This window comes from Vespa mandarinia, chromosome 3, assembly GCF_050613455.1.
Source record: "Vespa mandarinia isolate Hongniang chromosome 3, ASM5061345v1, whole genome shotgun sequence".
NCBI lineage: Eukaryota > Metazoa > Arthropoda > Insecta > Hymenoptera > Vespidae > Vespa > Vespa mandarinia.
Window position 1 is genome coordinate 11,588,010 of NC_140812.1, and position 24,491 is coordinate 11,612,500.

The 24,491-nt window shown below is 26.9% G+C and overlaps 2 protein-coding genes across 7 annotated transcripts in view; both read right to left on the minus strand.

Moving 5' to 3' along the window:
• Positions 1 to 473: 473 nt before the first annotated feature.
• On the minus strand, positions 474 to 5,233 carry Gnptab (N-acetylglucosamine-1-phosphate transferase subunits alpha and beta). The gene is made up of 7 exons (XM_035873979.2): positions 4,769 to 5,233; positions 3,909 to 4,330; positions 3,577 to 3,788; positions 2,748 to 3,495; positions 2,494 to 2,665; positions 2,206 to 2,393; positions 474 to 2,106 (listed from the first exon to the last, which is right to left on the minus strand). The coding sequence occupies exons 1-7, from the start codon at positions 4,919 to 4,921 to the stop codon at positions 1,797 to 1,799; spliced, it is 2,205 nt and encodes a 734-aa protein (XP_035729872.2). The 5' UTR covers positions 4,922 to 5,233; the 3' UTR covers positions 474 to 1,796.
• Positions 5,234 to 6,664: 1,431 nt separating this feature from the next.
• LOC118445155 (putative fatty acyl-CoA reductase CG5065) overlaps positions 6,665 to 24,491 on the minus strand; it is a 33,591-nt gene continuing 15,764 nt past the window's right edge. For 2 of the 6 annotated variants that reach the window (XM_085655515.1, XM_035874213.2), the window contains exons 2-8: positions 9,478 to 9,763; positions 8,969 to 9,285; positions 8,401 to 8,648; positions 8,068 to 8,254; positions 7,773 to 7,958; positions 7,409 to 7,669; positions 6,665 to 7,272 (exon numbers count right to left, since the gene is read on the minus strand). In XM_085655515.1, coding sequence (XP_085511641.1) covers positions 7,197 to 7,272; positions 7,409 to 7,669; positions 7,773 to 7,958; positions 8,068 to 8,254; positions 8,401 to 8,648; positions 8,969 to 9,285; positions 9,478 to 9,726 — 1,524 coding nt within the window. In that variant the 5' untranslated portion in view covers positions 9,727 to 9,763 and the 3' untranslated portion in view covers positions 6,665 to 7,196. The other 4 variants (XM_035874214.2, XM_035874212.2, XM_085655514.1 and 1 more) reach the window with 4 other exon arrangements.

Sequence of the window (24,491 nt, forward strand, 5' to 3'; positions counted from 1 at the left end):
TGCATATGTGTTTTATATGTAAAATCGCAAATCGCATGATTTTTTTTTATAATTGCACAATGATATATATTGAGATTATTTCTTGTTAATATCACCAGTATTGTCTTCTTCGTTAGAATATGTTTTTTCATTTTGTTTTTTTTTAAGTACACAAAATTTGTTATTGACATATGTTTGTACATATACACTTTTATATATATATATATTCAGGGTTTATTAGGTTTATTATTAATAAATATATTTTATTAACGATATTTTTCATGTACAATGAATTGATTAAATTTTAAAGAAAAATTTTCTGTGCAACATCATGTACCTGAATACACATAAAATGTTATCTAGATATAAATGACTAGTATCTCTTAATTTATTTAAAACATATATATATATATATATGTATATGTATGTATTAAAACATATATATATATATATGTATGTATGTATGTATATAGAGAGACATAGATATGCAATTTTTATTTCTTAATGTACACGTTTGAGATTTATTTATTAAGTCATGAGCCATTTACTTTGATCATAACTATAATCGATCACCAATGAAATATACCACATATCTTATATTATATCTTTCTAGAATAAGAAGAAAAAAAAAGAGAGAAAAAAAAATAAAAAAGAATCTATTTGTACAAATTAAAATTTGGTTTGTCCTTTAAGTCTTTAGTTACTTCTGTGAAATATTAATGTGACCGCTTGAAAACTACAACAAGTTAAAAGATACGTTAATATCATGTGTAATATACCTTTCTTAGATGTATAATAGATAAAAATTACGCTATTATAAAATTAATCTATGTTGCGTTCATTCACGTTTTATATATGTATCACATATATATAAAACGTTTAACGTATGTTAAACGTTTAACATATGTAATCACATTAACACATCTTCAATAACGCATAACGCAGTTATTAGATATGTTGATAAATATTTTCTATATAAGCGAAATATAATTAAATATTTAATTACATTATACCTAGAGAAAAGCTATAAACATTTTTGCATAACTATTCCTCTTTTCTTTTATCTATGAAAATTTGTTATTTACACAAGATCAACAATATCTATATATATATATATTTCTAAGAAGCAATATCTATATATATATATATATTTTTCTAGAAATATATATATATATATATTTCTCTATCTATATTCCGTAAAAAGATAATTATTAATTTATCATATATTTATATGTATATATATATATCACAGTTAAGACGCTGTTACTTATTTTTAGAAAAAAATCTCTCAAAATCATGTTTATCACATATTTCCAACAATATATCATAATAATTTTATCTAATAACAATGTGTGAGTTTTTCTTTTTTTTTTTTTTGTTTTTTTGTTTTGTTTTTTTATATAAATTCGTTGTAAATATGTGCATATATAACTACTAATTGTATACATTTAATAATGAAAAATGTCTATACGAGAATGATTTTATGATTGAATGATAAATTTGTTTACCAAAGTAACTCACTCTCTCTCTCTCTCTCTCTCTCTCTCTCTCTCTCTCTCTCTCTCTCTCTCTCTCTCTCTCTCTCTTTCTCTCTCTCTTACTCTTTTTAATATGTAAATATCTTAAAAATAAAAAATTGCACATGGACATGTATAATAATAATATTTTCCTGAGTTAAAATGTGATTAATTCTTATGACTGAAGGTAAGACTTTCCTATAAATACACCGTCGAATTGTATATATTTAACCGACTCTTCTTTCTTCATCTATTATTTAAATTATTTGTATAAATGATTTCAGTGAAATATTATATTCATTATATAAGAAGAGTGGGCAGTGTGCGAATTCTAAAAATTCTTCGTATATGATAATATGATAAATGATATAGAGTAATGATCAATAACAAAACTATGAGTATCAATAATAAATTTCTTGTTCTTGTTCGATTTGCACGCCATTCAATAAGTTCTTCACGATAAGAAAATCGATTACGGAATTGCGGAGGTAGTTCAAATGTACTTTTTAAAGGATACAAGGAACGATAAAAATCATTTAATAGTGCTCGAACGATTTCATTTTCGGAATGACGTAAAGGATCCATATCATCGTTTAAACATATAAACTTTCTGTAATATAAATTATATATATATATATATATATATATATATATATATATATATTATATATAATAAATTATAATTTAAATTGAAAAGTTTAAAACTTACTTTGGATCACGTCTAATCTCATCCAAAAGCTGTACAGTAAGAGACACGTTACTTGTTAACATTTCAAATATCTCATTTTTTCCAGCTTTTATAACTTCGTGCTTATAACGTTTGGATTCGCCAAATCTTGCCTCAATTTTGGATGCGACCCAATCACAATTTGATATTAACTCTTTAGACACTACAGGCTGTATATTAAAAAAAAAAAAAAAGAGAATAATAAATAAATAAACTATAATGTTCGTTTGAATATTTGTTAATGAATTTTACATCTTATTGTCCACTTACAAGCGTAGAATCCAAGTATCTTTCACCAGGTGGTGCCTTAACATTTTCCGTGAGTTTCAAATATTTCGAACAATTCGTGATAGAATTTTCAAATTCTACAACCAAATTATAATCTAATGGTAAAGGATATAGTCTGGATAAAAGTGTTCGTATCTCCCTATCTGACCAAGTTCTAAAATCATATCATATATTATTGTATTATATTATTATAAGGTAATTATTTTTAATTATATAATAATATTAATATTTCTTACCCTGATTTATCAGTATCAAACTTATCAAATATATCTTCAACTGGTATATAAAGATTTTCATTCATTAAAAAGTAAAAATATGAGAATGCAAATTGCATATCCTCTGCATTTCTCACTTTATGACTAGAAGTTTTTATAAAATCAGACTCAAACTTTCTTTGCATACTATTAACAATCCATTTGTCTATCAAGTGAGGCATATGCGCTGGAACTTTTCTTCTATCGAAGCCATAAATTATATTATATATTTTATTAACATACAGCAAGGATTCTGCATACGTATCAAGCTGTCTCTTTTTATGTTTCCATTGATCACTATACTTCAATTTATTTGACTTCATACTGTTATTTCCTTGTACTAGATTAATGATATCATCATTGAGGTAGCGTTTAAATTGTATATGTAGTTTTGTATGATTAGAATTTCCAAATATACTTTCAGGTATGTCATTAGTGTCACTTAGTTTTATTGTTTTACTATTATCATTATGTTCCTTGATATCAAAAAGTTTTGTAAGATTATTTGCAGATGAACTATAATTTCTGGATTTTGATGTTCTATGAGTCATTGCTACAGTATGCAACCATGCAACTGTAGTACTACTATTTTTTATTTCAGAATTATTAAATGACACAGTACTAGATTTATTTTTTTCACCTACAATCTGTAAATATTTATACGGATAATCACTTTCCTCCTCGAATGGCTCACTATCGGTGGATAATGAAGTAGAATTGCAATCTCCGCCTAAACAGAAAAGATATTATAATATATTTAGCGTATAAATTTAATTCTAAAAAAGAAAAAAAAAATTAAAAAGAAAATTACCATCAAATTCGCATAGAGTTGTATTACATGCAAGATCGCACGATCCATCTCCTACCCATGCCCATGGACAAATATCGGAACAATCAGGAACCCACCATGCTAGATACACTTTCTGACCACCTGCTTGAGTTATAAAATCCTCTGGCCATACTTCTGCGCCAAGCATTACATCATCATTAAAATATAAAAACTTATCAGAGATACCGGGTATTCTAGAAATATGAAATCAATCATTTAATCATTTAATAAGACACATATATATATATATATATATATATATATATATATATATATAACAAAATGAAATGAATTAAACTTGAAACAATGTATACCTATGAATATGACTTTCAATAGCAGGACTAGAAAAAGTTGGTAAATGACTTTTGTCCAGAAAAATATCTTCATGAGTAATAAGAGTCATCCTAGGATTATCCATATCCAACCAACTTGGAATTTGCCCATTGGTGACAATGTAAACATGTCTTACCCAAGGTGCATACATTTCTAATGATCTTAAAGAATATCTTAATTCATCTTTGTCGCTGAATCTCGAAGAAATTGTATTACTATCGGTAATAGGAATATGCTTTTCAAGACTTTTTATAAAATTTGGATCGGATCCATTCACCCAAGTATATACTACATCTATAGGTACATGTTGACATAATTTTTTTTGAAAAGATTTTCCTAATATATTATCATTAAAGGAATGAAAAACAGCTTCATATTTCTCTTTACTCCATGCCAACCAAACCTAAAAGAATATATATTTACAAATTTTTGAATTTTGAAAGAAATCTTTTATATATATATATATATAAAATATGTGTGTGTGTGTATATACTTGTATACAGATTTTCTATAAATGAAATGAAATGAAATTACTTCCATAACTTTTTTATAAGAATGACAAAAGATACATTTATTATTTAAGACACAAAATGAAGGTTATAATTTTATAAATTTCCCTCCAAAATAAAGGAAAGTTTATAGGAAAGATAACTTTATAACGTAACAATAGTTACTAACAATTAATTTATCAATTTTTTATTAATAAATTCGAAGGAACAAATAGGGAGAAGAACAAAATCAAATAAATGAAAAAATAAATTAATAGAAATAAAAACAAAACGAAAAAATAATAGATAAATAAATAGACAAATTATGAATATGATTGGTAGATCATTCTAACCTCTCCAAAATGTATAATACCGATGAATATGCACGTAAATGCTACTAGTATTACGAGGAGCGAATACTTATACGAAAGAATATCGTAACATCGTCGTTGTAATAATTTCCATGCGCTCATTATATTAAAAAATATTTTACACGTAGTTGACATAGCCGGTAAACGCGTTTGAGTCCATTAACCAGCAATTTACGGCTCTTTGGCCGTGATACATGCAAATCGAATTGATTTAGTTGCAAACTTTATGTTAGTGGCCGCTTTTTATTGATGCCCTTCTTCTGCATCAATTATATATTCTTCATACAACGTTAATTTGTTACTAATAACACTTTTGATATACTAATACAAAAACCTGAACACACGTTTAATAACCGCTTACCACCACCCACGGTGGTCTCACCACAGTAAAATACAGTCAGTTGAGAATCGTAATAAAGTTAGCCGTATGCAAAGTCGCTATATGATGATAATAATGATACTTGTGCGCATGTTTCAATTGTAAAAACACGTTGCAATATTATAAACGAATTAATTAATCTTTTTTTTTTCTTTTTTTCTTTTTTTTTATTCGATTTGTATTTCTTATTTTTTTATAAAAATAAAACTAGAGCCATGAACGTTAATGTAATTGTATGTTACTTTTAAAATTCTATCTAGTTTGTATTATGATAGTTATTCAATCGGATAACGAACATTTTGAATGATTTTTTGTTAAGTATTTTTTTTTTTGTTATCTCATTTAATCGTCGATTATTTATTAATTAGTACATTTATTTGCGCACCTGAAAACAGGCAACACTTCATATTTCATTGATAATGATGCTTATATGCATCGTCAATAATCATCAATAATTTTGTATCCTTATAATAGGCAATATGGTATTACGTATATGTATGACGGTGTTGTCATGCATAAGGTGTTATCGACGGAGTTTGGAGTATTACATATTTTCAGGCGCAATATTCAATTTTTCATATTATCATGGAAGAACTTCATTCCCGTAATGAACATAATCCTTTCGATATTTTCTGCTTCTTAATTCTAATCAATTTGTTATTTCTATTAGAAATTCAAAAATAATTTATATAGAATTTCTCAAGACTCGCGAGATATTGAAAATTAATTATCATTTTGTCATTTTCTCTAACGAATCAAAAACGAGCTCTAACAATGGTCCTTCGAATAGGATTCTGTTTTCGTGATTTCTTATTAATATTGAAACTTGATAATTAACGTATCAGCTGTTTCTTGTTTAGAAATAAATTCTCGAAATATTTTCTATATATATATATTTATATATAAATATATACAAGGAATGTATGCGCATGTTTCTGCAAAAATACCTGTTCAAAGTTTTTATTTTGAGCTTAGGCATGATAAATTTTTTCACTTCAATTTTTTCACGTAAAATTTTTGCATGACACTTTGAAAGAAATAAAACAATCCTTCAAGACGATTTTCTTCTTCTCTATTTTGAGATCTTGATATTGGATTTTATTACGATGCACTGTGTTCTGATAAGAAAAGTAAAAAGGCACAATGGGATCGCAAATAGCTTGTAAAGTCACCTTCTATATATATACGTCAGTTTCAAAACTTTGCCAAAAGAAAATTATTTTCTTTTTTCAGTATTTTGTTTAACTTCACAATTTGATATACGCTTTTATTTTTATCTTAATATATATTCATTTTCCTTGTGGTTCTCATTTTTAACTCAATTCATGTACATTCATATTTATAAATCGGTTCTTTCAATTTTTTTCTTTTTTTTCTTTTTGTTCTATTTAAAAACTTGTTAATTTTATTTATAAACAATTAGATAAAATACAATTCAAATTCCGACATATTTAAAAGTATTTCAAATGTATTTATTTATCATCATATAATACAATTGAGTAATAGTGAAATACATTTGTAAATGTGAAATTTCTGATCGATTCTCATAAATTTATAATAAATACGATATGCATTAAAAGTATTAAAATCGAAATCAGAAATCGATGGTCCTTCGTTGATTCTCCTTGTCATTTTATATAATTCTATCTATAAGATCAAATTTGTACATTTTTGAGTGTTAAGCGTAATTGTTGTCCCTATAAAGAAGTATGTACATATCAACCAAGAAATCTGTGGACGTTGCATTTAGGATCAAGAAGAAATTTATTTATATTCCCAGTAGTCTCCTTATTCAATCTTTTTTTTTTTTTTTTTTTTTTTTGTCAAATATTGCAATACAATCCATAATGCTTATGATTAGTAAGTAAAATAGTATGTTTATCATTAAAAAAAGAAGTTATAATAAGAAATCACTGATTTACTATCTATAGAAAAAGGAATAATGATTTTGTTGGCCACGACAGTTTTCTTATAACATTTGATCAATCTTTCATTTAAAGAAGACGAACATTGAAAATCTTTTAAATATCACTAACTAACATATTTTAATAATTTGTACAAAACTAAGATGCTCAAGACCTGAATCATTTTACGTAACCAGTATAGCCTGTAACATAGAAAAAATGAAAAATACAATTCGTCATATACAATATATATTGTGATCATTGAAAAATTATAAATAAAGGGAAACAAAAGGAAAGGAAAGGGGGGGAAAGAAAAAAATAGACATTGGCCAAACTCACTTGGATAATCGACTTCGTGCTTTGGTCAAAGAATCGGGATGATCCTTTAAAATATATTGTCTAATACCTAATGTATATTGACGCGTATACGCATCCCAATCTATATCCTTGAAGTCTACACGAAATCGGCTACAGTCATTCATAGTTTTTACATGTTTTATTAAATCCATCATATTATCTAAACCAAAATCCCATTCGTGTAAGGCGAAGAACGCACCGACTTTTGCGGCACGATCGATACGTTTCGACATATCCAACATGCTGCGTATAAAAAAAAAAAAAAGAGAAAGTACAACAAAATGTACATACACAATTTATTTTTATAAATTAAAAAAAAAAATATTTTTTCGTCAACAATACTTACGTAGGTTTACTACCCTGACACATTAATAATAAATCCACTAAGAACGCAGGTAAAAAGTGTAATATAACGACTATAATTTTATGAACTAATCTATTGGTTGTAATTCCGACATTAGGATACCACATAACATATTTCGATGGTGATTCTATAACATGTTTTCTTATATGTTTAGCGAATTCGCCCCAACTAAAAAAAAAAAAAAAATAATGTGTAAGAGAGATAAGATTGAACGTTTAAATACAAAGATTGAAATTATTTTTTCCAAAACCTTTGTTTCCTTTATTATTTAATTTACCTGATAGGATTGATGGTGCTACTTGCACAATTATAAACTTGTATTGAACCGTCACGATGTATTGTACTATGCCATGCCGCACATATCAATGTATCAACAACGTAATCAACCGGTACAATATCGATTTTTAACTTTCTATCGCCGTATATACTTCTAATGGTACCTCTACCGATTTCAGTAATAATACCTACAAAATAATGATATAATAACGGAAGACAGTATATTTCGTCGAGAACAACAATTGATATCGATCGTTAAAAAGATATATTTATATATATATATATATATATATATATATATTTTTTTTTTTTTATATATATAAAATCCTCATACCTGTAATACCATATAAATTATCTATCCATCCTGGAAGTGGTTCCTGATAAGCTGCACAAATTATACTAGGTCTAACTATGATGATCGGCAAACCAATTCCTTTCTTCGACACAAGTTCTTCTGCAATACCCTTTGTGAGTGTATACGTATTTGGATGTTTTTCAAGTAATTTTTTTTCTAATACATTTAACGTTTCATCATCAAGAATCTCGCACATATCCATGATGACTTGCGCCGTTATTTCGGTTCTGTAACGTTTGAAAAAAGAAAAGAGAAATAATAATAATAATAATAATAATAATAATAATAATAATAATAATAATAATAATAATAATAATAATAATAATAATAATAATAATAATAATAATAATAATAATAATAATAATAATAATAATAATAAAATGATCAACATTTATCTACTCTGTATCGCTGCACTGAAGGGGGAAATGAAAAAAAAAGAAAAAAAGACAGAAAGAAAGAAAAAAAATGGGAAGAAAATAAAAAGAAAAGAAAATCATAATTAATTGTTTTCTTTGTTTTTATGTAAAATAAAAATATTAATTCTTACTTATAAACGAGTTCCTTTACTTCGCGTTTATCGGCATTACTGTAAGCAGTACTGACATGAACAAGACTTTTAAGATGGCTCATGGATTTGCATAGATCCAATACTCGATCGGTCGCTCTTATGTTCAACATAACTGCTACTTTTAGGGGCTCATTAAAACGTACAGTGGCAGCACAATGGAAAACTATGTTTACATTTTGAGTTAGTGTCATTCTATCATTTATGCTCAAACCCAAATCAGGTTCACTCGCGTCTCCTTGTATTGGATAAACTTTGTTTATCACACCAGGATGTTCACAACGAATTTTATCGAAAATCTGAAAAAAGTAAATAAATTTAATTCTCAATTATATTTATATCTATCACGAATAATAATTATTCTTTGCATTATAAATTTTTCATTTGTTTTCATATATTTCATTCGTAATAAATTAAAATATACGATAAACATACAATATTATTATTTATATTGAAAAATGTATAACGCAAGACAAAGAGGTTTAACTCACCGAATTATCAACGAGCGTTTGAAATCTTTCTGTAAAAGTTTGACCCTTTTTTGGACGGATCAGTATATAGATCGTACTTAAACGAGGACACGATCGCAAAAGTTTTTCCAAGAGAGCTTTTCCAAGAAAACCGGTTGCTCCGGTTACGAATATCACTGAGTTAGCAAAGAAGGCCTCGATCGAAGTACCGTTAAGATTAGTATCATCATTGATACGCTCCAAATCTTTATACGCATTCGTTGTACCCATTTTGATGGTGCCTCGAAAGACTCGTCCTTCCTTAATTCTTGAGATAGTAAAAAAAAAAAAAAAAAAAAAAAAAGAAGAAAAAGAGAACAATAAGAAATATAACTATTTATTATAAGACACAACAAAAATTAATAACAATTTCATACTGATATCGTATTATTTTTTATAAAATTTATATTGCCATCGATTTAACCTTCACTTTTTTCTTAATTATTTTCTTACGATTATATAAGATAACTATAGTTTTACCTATATTTTTCTCTAGACTTTTGATTTATTTCTTAGTAGAAAAAAAAAAAGAAAAATATTAACATATTCTTATATAATTTATATTCCAAAGAACGATACATCATGATTGCTATACAATTCTAAAGTATCGATCGATCGTAAAAAAAAAAAGTTGTTTTATTAGCACTGTGTCAAAGCGCACGTCATCAAAGTGCATTAAACTAAAAAAAAAAAGAAAAAAAAAAAGAAAAAAAAAGTACGATCTTGTTAATGCTCCTCTTGTTACAATAATTTCGAATTCATTCGTATTCTCAAATAAATCGCTCACTCTCTGTGTTCTCTTAAATTCAACCTACCTATAAACTTTTCTAATTAAAAAAAAAAAAACAAAGAAAAGAAAGAAAAAACAAAACAAGTTCAAAGATTAAATGAATATTGAATAATTTAGAGAAGAAAAAAGTCCTACGTTAATAACTGCTATTCATTTCATTAGAATAATTTATAATTTATAATATGTTAAAGAATGTAAATGCGAATGTAAATGCGAATAATTAAATACTTAGCTACGATAAAATATTATATTAGATTAAATTAATTATTTTTTTTATCTATAGATATTATATCTATACATCGAACTACATATATATATATATATATATATATATATATATATATATATATATATATATATATCATTGACATTAAATTTAATAAATTAAATTCAATATTCAAATTATATCTAATGAATTAATTGTAATATTCCTTTTACAATTTTTTATATGCATTTTCTCCCCCTCCTCCCCATTTAATTCCTCTCTTACATATTAATATTATGATCTTTGATACGTATCATATGAAATATATGTTTTTAAGTAGAACATAAAATAAATAATACAAATTATCGTTTATATAAAATAATTTGACATAAATGTCGAAAGGATAGTTCGTTTGAATAGAATCGATCGGCATGGAACATTCTTCGTTGAATGTTGAAGTTCTCTTAACCTTGGTAGTTTAAATATTCATACGCTCGTGCGTGATCTAGAGAACTATATTAACATGTAAAGAAAATAAAAAATACTTTCCTACTTTTTTATGACTATTGTTGCAGAACAATAACAACTTTCTCATACATATATTATTATTATTATTATTATTATTATTATTATTATTATTATTATTATTATTATTATATATATATATCATTTAGATTTATTAATAATATATATTTTATAATATATTAAGTCACCCCAAAAATTAAAGCGATCTTTTATTTTTTATTTATTTATTTTTGTTTTTTTTTTATAAAGTAAGTTTTAAAAGAACGCAAAAAAGAAAATACATTCAATTTTTATCTATGATATTTTTTTATCAATATTACTTACAACTTGTACTCATTATTATATTATTAAATTTTTGAATAACTTAGAAATAAAAACGATAGAAGATTTCAAGATTAGCCTCCTTTTTGGAACGAATGTACTAGATCTATCTTTAACCTTGGCTTATACTGATAGTACTTGGATCATAAATTTTATTTATTTTATTTATTGCTACTATAACCATTGTTATCTTAGGGAAACTTTTAAAATAAAATATGGTCAAATGTTTTCTCGACACTTCTTTGATGACATTTATTTTCTCACACTTAAATTCTCGTGTGAAAAATAGTATACGACGTCAAATTACTTTGAAACAATTTTGCTAATTCTAATAAGGCATACGCATCTTACGAAATTGTAACGATAATTGTAAAAAATTGCATCATTTTGATCAATAAGAAAGCAATTACATTAACTTATGGGATAGCCTAATATATTAATATATATTATTTATATTATTATTTTTAATTTTTATTAGTAAATATTCTTTCTATATATTATATGGTATATCATATATTAAATAACTACAATTTATACGACCTCCAATTATAATTTTTATAATAATTATAGATATCTGTCAAATGATATAATCGGAAAAGATGATAATAGTTTACATACTGTACATTAATGGCCGTTCTTGGTACTACAAATATAGTCATATTCTTGCAAAATGTGAATGCACAATATTACGAAAAAACAATTCAGAGAACGATGCTATATATTAGTTTCGACAATGTAGACGTGCGCATGAAAAGCATGCCAGAAAATAATCGATGTTGCTATACATGATAAATATCGAGCTTTGCCGGCCTTTCCATAACCTATATTTCATATTTATCTATCTATCATATATATAATGAGTACATGGCTCACATTATGTTAATCAATGTCGAAAACAAATTTTTTTGTTGATCTATACATATCTATAAAAAATTAAAACGCGATTACGTTAATGATAATTTATTGCCAATTCTAAAGATAATTTCCTTTATTAATTATATAAATAGATCGATTTTTAAACAGCCGAAACAAATTGTATAAACAAGTCTGAAACTATCAGACATAAAAAAAATACGAGCTATATATGCAAGTAGATAAAATAAGATATGTCAAAAAATTAATCATGAGAAATCCATTCATAAAGATTTCAAGAATCACATATTTCAAGTTATATATATATATATAAAACTTGAAATATATCATTTGAATTGATATGATCCAAATTTAAACAAAAATATCGCGGTCATATTTTAGTGTTGTTTTTTCACGTGGTAATCGAATAAGTTAATGAAAAAGAAAAAACATTTGTAAGATACAATTTTCATAGATTTTGTGTCACGAACGTATTATAAAAATCACCATTCCATATATATATATATATGTATATATAAGCTTAATGTATATATATATATTAAGCTTGATGTATAAATTCTAATCTGATAAATTAATATTTCATAAGAGAGAGAGAGAGAGAGAGAGAGAGAATTAGCAAAAATAAATTAACTTTTACTTACAACTTAATCCCTTCGAATCGATAAACTAACAGATATATAAGATCGAAACGGATTATTACTTTTATATTTCTTATTTAACGTCTGTTGTAGAGGAAATTTCAAAAATAGGTCGTCAAACTTTAAAAATATATTTTACTCACTATATAAATGAAACAACCAGATCATGTAAACATGACTTGAGAGATGCTTTTCAAGTTATAAAGATTTTTTATTTACATCAGGCAATATATAGCTCGCATTCGACGTTGTATAAATTGTCCTTTCTATTTACCTTCTATTAAAGGTAAACAAGGATCACTTTTGTACGTTTTTGACACAATCCAAGAGACATCGATATTGTAAACATATATAAATTCGAAATTTAAGCAAAAATAACACGCGATATTTTCAATTGATTAACTCTAATAATTAAACGTTGCAATTTTTCATTTAATGATTAACCGAAATTAAACAATTAATTTGAAAGTTTCAAATAATATCTTATATTTTGTTACAAATAAAACAAGTGTTTATATAACTTGAAAAAAGAAAATCATTTAAATCCTTAACAATGTTTATATAACTTTTCTATTTTCGTTTTTACAGTGAATAATAAAATATGCCGTTAAAAAGTTTGACGATTTATTTCTGAAACACATTATATATATAATACATATATATATATATATATATATATATATATATATATATATATATATAAAGAAATAAAAAAGAAAACGAGAAAGAAATAACAGAAAAACGTCGTGAATGGGATAAAAAGAAAATTATTGATTTTTCGTGACTCAGAGTAAGTCACGAGGTTCTCGCACCTATCATTTTCGCTTTACTTCGTGTTCATTACCTGCGAAATTGAAAAAAATTTTAATCATTTATTACACGGCTAATTTAAACTTTTCGATTTCACGATTTTCCATTCTATTTCTCATTTTCATTGGTTTAACGTTAGTACCATTACGAAGAACATTCTTATCTATGTAAATCTAATCTTAATCAAAATTACTATTCTCTAATTTAAATTTATATATATATATATATATATATATATATATATATAAATATATATTTTTTATGAAAGATTAAAATGTTTGTGAAAATGTGAAAAAAGAAAAATGAATTTAAGGAGATGTGAAGAAGAAAAGAAAAAACGAAGAAGGAAAGAAAAAAGATTTAATAAACATTTCGAAAAAAAAAGTGACGTCAATGTTTTTTAAATCAAACGATAAAGATAATTTTGTTGTAACGATGTTAATTAATATGATAAAAGTTTATTATTCTTTTTTATTTATTTATTTTTTGTTTTCTTTTTGTAATAAGTATGAGGGAAACGATGAGACGATAAAACCGAATCGATTTCTCTTTATCGACGTTGTACCGAAGCGCAGACATTCGGCGCAAGAGACGAGGATACGTAGAACGATGAAATCAAATGAAAAGGGAGTAGGGCCACTTCAAAAGGCATCCTATATCGAATATTCCATGAAGGACGGATGACACACGTTAAAAAATACTTACATACATATAATACATATAATACATATAATACATATATACATACATACATACATATATATATATTTATACCTGTCGGCTTATCGAAATATAGCTTGCGTACAAACGATACGATTTGGTGAATACATCGATAAAAAAAAAATAAAAGGAAAAAGAAAAAGAAATAAATGTTTTTCTATCTGTAAAAAAATTATCTCCTTGTATTTCTGTAGAAAATCTAAGAACAATATAAATCGTTAACTTGTCGTTGCAGTTTACTTTATTTTCTTATCGCGTTAGATATATACAGATGTCGATAATATTATTTACATAACCGAAAGCTTCGAGGTTTGCATTGTACGTTTTTCATTCGAAGTTTTTGTCTCTTTTCTTTTGTTCTTTTCTCTTTGTTTTGTTTTGTTTTGTTTTTTCTTTTTAATCTCGTAATCAAAAGTTAAAATTAATAAAAATGAAAAAGAAAAGAAATAGTTGACACAATTATCAACTCAACCGATAATGTTTGTTCTATACTGACATCAAATTTATCTGACACAATTTTTGAAAAGAATTTAATAGCGTAGAGAGGAAGGGAGGAGTGGGGGAAAGACAACAAACAGGGTGGTGGTATGTTTTGGTTAATCATTAAATCACGTCGAAGGTTACTTCCTTCGATTGAAATTGAAACGATTTTTTTTCTTTTTCGATAGTGATTTCTCTTGACTGTTATTCCAACGTGACTCGACAATTTATTCAAATATTAATTTAACTTTTAACCTGAAATAAAAAAAAAAATATATATATATATACATATATTTCTAATTAGATATAAATAAATTTCTGTTGAGAAAGGTAGACGAATAATTCAGACTTTATGGTTAATTTTTTCACATTAATATTTACCGGTTTAGTATAATTAATTTTATCCAAGGATAAAGCTGTACAGCGATTTTTTACACGCTTATCTTATCTGTCATACATATAACATATATTCACGCAACCTCTTGCTTTGCTAAGTTTTAAATTGTCAGCATTTCAAGCAGAGAAAATAAGAATAATTTAATAACAATCGTAATATTTCGAAAGAAAAATTTCATTTCGAAAGAAAAATTTCATTTCGAAAGAAAAATGAATGATTTTTGAAATAAGAAAAAAAAAACATTAAGCAATATTGATCCGACTGTGATAGTACATATGATTTAAGGATACGTACCATACGATTTAAGGACAATTATAATTTTAATTGTTGAAAAGAAAGGCGAATTATTTTCGAAAAAACAAAAAAAAAAAGAGAAAGAGAAAGAGAGAGAGAAAGAAAGAAAAAAGAACAAATATATTTTAATTAGTGAAATTGATCCAACACCATTGTTTGTATTATCGAATGTTATTACAAGACATATATATATGATATATATGATATATATGATATATATGATATAATATGATATATATATATATACATACGTACGTAGGAATATATTACTATCGTAAGTCTAACAGGTTGCATTTCATCATAACGAACGTTACGAGCGTGCGCCACACAGAGAGACAAAAGACACATAAGCACATAGATACACACACACATATATATATATGTATGTATATATATATATATATATATACACATAGAGCAGATATGTTGAATAATACTGATTATGACCTTATAATCCATTCAAGTTTTCTATCGGAGTTTATCTTTCAGTGACCTTTCTTTGTGCATATTATGTTGGAACCGAAGAGGTACGTATAAGCGTATCCAATGATTTTAAAAGGGCACTTAATATTAAGAGTTATATAAGATTAACGCACACGTAAATGTTATGTTTATAAAGGAGAATTTTTCATTGACAAATAATCCCTATAAATCAATCATTTACGCAAAATATAAGAGAAAAATATAAAAGATGAAGAACGAAAGACAATGAACAATAAATAATACAGAAATAGGAGAGATAAGTGAACAAAGCTAAAAATAAGACCTAACAATGATATTTTCAGAAAAACATATCCTTTCTGTTCGTCCTAGGGAATTCTTACTCTGGCATGTTTTTCCAGAAGGAGTTTATATCCTCGTCGATAGAGAATATCGACGGAAGGACACGGCTAGCAACACGTGCAACCTTGTACTTTCATGGCATTATCACGTATACATATGTATGTATATACTGGCAATACTTGTATTACGTGCTCGCGCGTCCGAGACGTGCGCAATTGCTTCTGCGTCTAGCTATGGTTGAAAAAACTCGATATGGTAAAAAGAAAAAAAAAACCCGAAAGTAAAAATAAAAAAGAAAGTAATACGAAAAGGTATCAGAGAGAGAGAGAGAGAGAGAGAGAAAAAGAGATAGAGGAAGAGGGGAGGGGAGGAGAGGGGGAGAGAGATATTAAAAGAAAAATAAATATGACAAAAAGAAAGTCTCGACTGTATATATTATTTAGTAAAAAAAAAAAAAAAAAAAAAAAAAAGAAAAAGAAGAAGAGAAGAAGAAGAAGAAGACAGGATAGAAATGAAGGATAAAACTAAGAAAAGATGGAAACATACCTTATTTGTTCTTCTCTTCAAATATATATCATCCGTTCTTTCACCCTATGCTTTTGTTCCTTCTCGTTCTATCTTTTTCTATGCCCACCCCAACCCCTAAATACGATTCACCCTTTTGTAATAGGTTCTATTACTAATTCTATAAGTTCATTCTTTCGACGTGAACACAAACGTTTGAAATTTATGCCGGTACAAACACACAATTTGACAACACTCTTTCTATCCCCCTTTTGACCTGCCTTACGGACGGAAGGGGCAAAACTGATCTGTCCACGCCTGCGAATCGCTCCATGCTTTTATAGTGCATCGGTTTACCGCCAGATGGAGAACATCTCTAAGGGTCTATTCTGTTAGGGTTGCACTTTCGATTACTTCTTGCCAATGATTATTTTTTTCTTTTCGATTATCTCTCTCTTTCTTCCATATTTTTTCATTTTTTTCGTTTCTTTTTTTTCCTTTTTCTTTTTCTTTTTAATTCACTCTCCAAGAAGGATATGACTTATTCGATGATAGAATCTCTGATATTTTTCAATATAGTTGTAACAAAAAATCGATCTCATATTAGATTCACGTTTTTCTCAACGTGATTACAATGTGATAAATAAATTTATAAATATATACATACATATACATTACAAATATATATATATATAAATAATAAAATAGGAAATAGGAGAGATAAGTGAACAAAGTTAACAATAAGACCAAATAATGATATTTTCAGAAAAACATATATATATATATATATATGCATTTATATATATATATATTTGCACTTATATATATATATATATATATATATATATATATATATAAGTGCAAATATTATAATAATTCAGATCGAAGAGAAAGACGTAAAGCGAGAAAAAAGGATGCAAAAAACGTGAATTTTTTTCGATATTAGAAGCATGACGTAAGATTAAGATTGCACACTTCGTTATACCGTAAAGAAGACGGAAGAACTTTCTTCGCTTGCTTTCATTTAAATGCACATGCATGCGCTCACAGGCTCAGACACACTCATACATGCAAAACTCGTGCATTTCTATTAGTTATACATTAATAATATAATTCTAATTATTATATTTATCTTACCTGATCCAAAGTTTTCTTATTACATATGAAAATACTTTTTGAGAATGGAAAGAGCAAATGAATGATGAGTTTATGAGATACTCGAAGAAAATTCAATTTCCTATCACTTTTCCTACTTGAATAGAATCTCACCGCTACTTATATTCTACTAAATACCTTTTGCCCCACTTGCTTTTATCCCCTTCTCCTGCGAACAAAGATACTTAACTTTCTACTTTCTATTTTCAATGAAATAGGTTTTTTTTGTAATTTGGATATTATTTATGGTGTCATGGCACATATTATTTATGGTGTTATTTGGTGAAAAAAATTATTTTAATTTTATAAATCAAAAAATTTATGAATAAAAATTTTTTCGATATTACTAAAATCTTTAAGAAATTCCTATTTATTTATGCAATATTATTTTGTATAAATTAATACGTATATTTATGCAAATGATAAATTATCATTATGAGTATTACTAATGGAATATTACACAAATATTTTTAATGATATATGTTGTGGTAAAAAAACTTTTAGAAAAATCATATATATTTAACGCGAATAATTATGAAAAATAATATAATTGTATAAAAATGGTGTGCAATTAAACAAAAAATTTTATATTAAAATAATAATCATTCAGAAAGAATCTATGTTCTATTAACGTACGTAATAAATGTCGTTCGTTTATAATACCCTGGGCGATTTGTAATATAAATATAAGAAATCATTCGAGTTAAAATAAGAAGAAACGTATTATGTGCTCATTGTCAGGCAAATCATTCTTTCGTTTTTTCCTATCAATGAGAAGAACTAAACTTGTCTGTCTTTGACCATTGTCAGACAAAGACTAATTTCGCCGATGTTTACTATCCAAGTTCACCAGTTAATAAATGTAAATATTTAATGTAAATATACTGTGTTTCGAGTTGATTTATATTCCATTAAAGATTTATTCGAGACATTCTGTGTTAACGAAAAATTTTCTTCTTTTTTTTTTCTCTTTTTTTTTTTTGTCTTAATTTTTATTATCATAGAAAACATATGACCCGGAAAAAAAATATAAAGTAAAAATATAAAGTATATTTTAATATATATATATATATATATATATATATATTTATATATATATATATATATATATATTATTATTATTATATATATATATATATATTTATATATATATATATATATATATATATATTAATTTTCTACGTTTATCCATTAAATCAACGAAATGTAAAATAGAATTACTATTGTATCTTCGATTATTTCAAACTTCACATGTAAAAACTTCGAACTTCGGACTCTTATACAAATTAATGCACATATATAACCATATATAAATATATATACATATATATAAGTAAGGGATAAGCCGAGACTTCATCATGTCATACAAATATATAAGTTTCTTCGTCACTCTTAATTTTTATTCGCTCACTTCTTCACGTTTCTATAAATAAAGTTATTCCGGCTATTTTTAATTCCATGTAATGTCAACCTCTTCTCTTCCCGGCTGACGCAAAAGAGCGAATATTGACGAGAGAGTTTCTTGACCGATCGTAACGTGACTTCACGAAGTTAACTTAGAAAGAGAGAGAGCAAAAAAGAAGGAGAGACAGAGACAGAGAGAGAGAGAGAGAGAGAGAGAGAGAGAGAGAGAGAGAAAAAGAGAGACAAACAAAGATATAGAAAAACGAGCTGGAAACTGACCTTACCGTTTCTTCACGGTATCAGAGCCGGTAGTTTATCGTTATTGATGTTTTTGTAAACCGATAACTATGACATAAGGATAAATTTCTAGATTCAATGGTAATAAAAGGATGAAAAGTGTGTCATGGCGATTCGATCCGAAGATCCATGTGGTATAATATACATTTTTATATAAAGTACTCTTTTATCTCGACTATGATCGTCGCGACTATGTTACGATATAAAAAAAGAAAAAATAAAATTCTTATATATATAAATAATTTTAATAATTGTTATTGTTATTAATTTTTTGTTTGTTTCATTTTTTCTATCAATTTTAATAAGATTATGTAACGTGTTATAGGATCGTACGAAGACGATCAAAAAACATGGATCTTCGATAAATAAACAATGGTCCCATAACCGTGTATTGATGCTAAAAAGTGGATGATGTAAGTTGCGAGAAAGGAATCCTCAATGTCCGTTGGATTCTCCCAGTTTAGCAAAAACCATAACGTCATGGGGTTACCCCCAAAAACGTAAGTAAGTGACGCTATTCACGAATATGGGTCGTCATTCTTAAAATGTATACACAAATTCGTGATCAATAGAGAAATATCGATCTCAAATCCCTATCTCTTTTTCGATTCCCATCGTTACACCAATTCTCAAAACTAGATCGGGTTATCATTAAACGACCTGGATCATTATATCGAATAACATCAAATTCTATGTACAATTTCAGACAAACGATCGTCGTTCGCATTTATGAACGATGTAATATAAAAGGAAGAAAAAAAAAGAAAAGAAAGAAAACAAAAAAAAAAAAAAAACAAAAAAAAAAAGAAAAAGAAGAACGCGAATCTTCCATCTTTTTTCTTTCTTTTTTTCTTCTCTTTTCTTCAGTAAACAGTTACAACGATAACGATTATAAAAATTATTATATGTATTTGTTCGGCCATCGATTTTATCCAAATTTTAATTATAAAACTTGGGAAATTATGTAATTGGCAAGATCCCCTGTTGAGTTTAATGAATTTCGAAGATAAAGATCTCCCTTTGTTGATTTTTCCATGATAAAACGATAAGAGTTTTGACGTTCTATGTGTTATCGTTTAGATGGTTACGGCGAGATAGATAATATACGTACATACATACGTATATAGGCTACAAAATGCGCGAACGAGAGTCTCACATAAAAACGGAGGCACGTACGCGTGACGCATTAACTGTATCTCGGCACTCGGGGGCGTGTTCTTAAAAATATAATCATTGAGTCTTAATCTTGATCGAGAGAGAGAGAGAGAGAGAGAGAGAGAGAGAGAGAGAAAGAGAGAGAGAGAGAGAGAGAGAAAGGGAAAAAAGGGGAATATGCGAAAAGCAAAAAAGATTCGTGACGTAGTCAACACTAATCGACAGTACATTCATCTACTCTCTCTCTCTCTCTCTCTCTCTCTCTCTATATATATATATATATATATATATATATAATATTTTATGATAGCTGTAATGTTCTACTTCGTACAGTATCATATTCACCAAGCAATTTCATAAAAATTTACCAAAAAAAAAAAAAAAAAAAAAAAAAAAAAAAAAAAAAAAAAAAAAAAAAAAAAAAGAAGAAAAAAAAAAACGAAAACATACGAGCGAGTAAAGTATAAACGAATTTAATGTATCGAAATTTTTTTCTTTTTCTTTCCGCGCGTCTCTCCCTCCCTCCCATCTCCCGACCTTAAATTTTCCATCAACATTTCAACGTCCATATTTAATTTTTATTGAGACTTAGATTAATCGAGACGAAGAATTATTATCTAATAATTCTCAAAATTTTGCTATTATCCACTTGTATCGTATCAAAAGTTAATAACCTCGCAACAAGTATTGTTGTATTGTACTATGTTTTTTCATACGCGAGAAAAGGGACAAAAAAATCCATCCGATGAAAAATTCCATTGGAAGAAATTTCTTTCATATTCAATAATGCATACGATATATCGCATGTAACGGTAACACAATCGTTGACACACTCTGATAACGATATGGATACTGTTAAAAATTAATAAGTCAATGAATGATTCACGATGAATATCAGAATGTTCTTAGGTAATTTTGCGAAATATTTATTTCGCATTAGAATGTCTACACGAATAAAAAGAAGAAGAAGAGGAAGAAAAATAGAGGAGAAAAAAGGAAAAAGAAAGAAAAACGAAAAGCTCTATGGGCAATAAATATTTTTCTATGGATGTACGTGACCAATGTATCGTTATATGTTGTTTTAACGTCATGATGAACTTCACGTGTTCATAAAAAAGAGAAAGAAAGAAAAAAAAAAAAAAAAAGAAAGAAAGAAAGAAAGAAAAAAAGAAAGAAAAAAGATTCACGAAACTTATAATAATTCTACCAGTATACGAAGAACTAAATGGATACTGAACTACTTTTTCCTAAACGTTCTATATATCTCCCCTCCCTCCCTCCCACCCTTCCTCCCTTCTCTATCACACACATTTTTACATAGATATATTACATCGTCACAAAGAAATAAAATCTCCCTTGACAATACCACGAGTATTCCGTCTGGGTCGTAAAGGTGACACGTTTATTGCATTTTCCTCGAAAGTATGATAACATTCGCATTGCACCACGTTCTCATATCGAAATCCATTAAGTTATGCTCTTATCTGTCATATGATTTTGCGCATAAACGCGAGGGAATACTTTGTTGTCAATAAGATCAAAAGAAAAAAGAAAAAGAAAAGAAAAGAAAATATATGTGTATATATATATATATATATATATATATATATATATATATATATATAACAACAACAAAAAATAAGAACGATTCGTTAAATATCGTTCGTTTCTCTTAATCATTTTTTTTTTTACAAAACGACGATTGACAAAATTCCGTAAAAATGTATTACGTTTTTAAATTATAAAAACAAAAAAGAAAAGAAAAAAGAAATATAATTAGATCATTTAATTATATCAATTAAAAATTAACCATCCTTTTGTTTCTTTAACGTGCCTCTTCTTTTAACTGAGAGATAGGCCTACAGAAAAAGAAAGAGAGAAAGAGAGAGATAGATAGAGAAAGAGAGAGAGAGAGAGAGAGAGAGGGGGAGGATAGCAAAAATAAATGAGACAGTTTCTAAATTAGCCTGCTGAATTATTTCCTGTTCGGAACTTCGCACATGGCCGACGTAAGGGGTATTAACGTATTTTCGAATTCTTTCCACGCGAAGTACGCCTACGATCACCCTTTCGAATGGTATCTGCCGCGCTTAGAGTTCCACCGTGATGTTTCATAGATTGTCTTTAAACATTTTCCACGAAATATATTTGTCTAAAAACTATAGGGTCGATTACGCAAGAAAATGATACAGTCCCGCATTCCTTCTTCTGAGAAACGCAGCTCGGGCATGTATATCTATAGATCGATCGAATTTTCAATGCACGTCAAACCAAATCTAAATAAACAATTCCTAGAAATTGTAAAGAGAGAGTGAGTGAGTGAGTGAGTGAGAATGAGAGATAAAGAGAGATAAAGAGAGAAAGAGAGAGAGAGAGAGAGAGAGAGAGAGAGAAAGCAAGTGCCATTCACAATTTCAATGTTCGAATCTATTTTTTCTCTCATGCGATATTTTTAGGTTTTGTATTTTTTCTTTTCTTTTTGTAGTTATTTTGAGACAAACACGTGGAGAATAATCAAACAAAATTTCTAATTCCAACTATAATTTAAATAGAATTAAGAAATATAGTATTTTGTTTCTTTTTTTTTTTTTCTTTTTCTTTTTCTTATTATACGCGTTCTTTGATCTTACAGTAGTCAGATTATTACATCGTAAAAAAATAATGGCTCATTATCATAATTAATAATAATTAATTTTTGTGGAACATCATATGTCTACTCTAGTCTAATCATCATATTCATTACCTTCAAAGTATATCGGACATTAACGCGAAAAGATTTGCAACTTTGCAACAATTTTTTAAAGGATACACAATGAACACGAAGTATGCATTCGCACTTTTCACAGAACACTAATCATCTAATTACTTGACCTCGATATAAACTAACTTGGTCTTTGTCATTCTAGGAAAAAAAAAAAAAAAAGGAAAAAACATAAAAATGTTATCGAGAGCTTAGATAACTATCTGTCTATTCATAAATGATGAAATACTACGGCCAAGTGAACTGTTTAATGTGATCTGCCATTATCTAATAATATATATATATAGAGAGAGAGAGAGAGAGTCATATGTATATGTGTATGTATGTGTATATTCATATATATCACTATAAAAATTCCCAACATCATATCTATCGCATTGATGCGTTAGTGATAACGATAAACAGGATGTCTCGTTTAAATTAATTCAGAGAAATATTATCGATAAATTTAATTACGTAATAAAATAATGAAAATGATTTCATATAAATCTTCATTACAAATTACAATGTAATTATTAAAATTGATTTAATTATTTTACCTAACGAATGATGAACAAATTAAAAATAAATTTCATTTTCATTTAAAATTGATTGATCGTAATAGAACACTGTTTATATATATATATATATATATATATATATATATATATATATATATATAAAGATATCGAAATAGTATGTCATAAGTAATCTACGTGAAACGTATTAAAAAAAAAAAAAAAAAAAGGAAAAAAAAAGAAAGAAAGAAAGAAAGAAAAAAAATATATCTTTATGATCCAACAGATAAATAATTGCAATATTATGCGCAAAGAATTACAATTGAACTTACCATTGAAATTCCACGATATGTATTTAAAACTTACAATTAATTTTAAATATTCAAC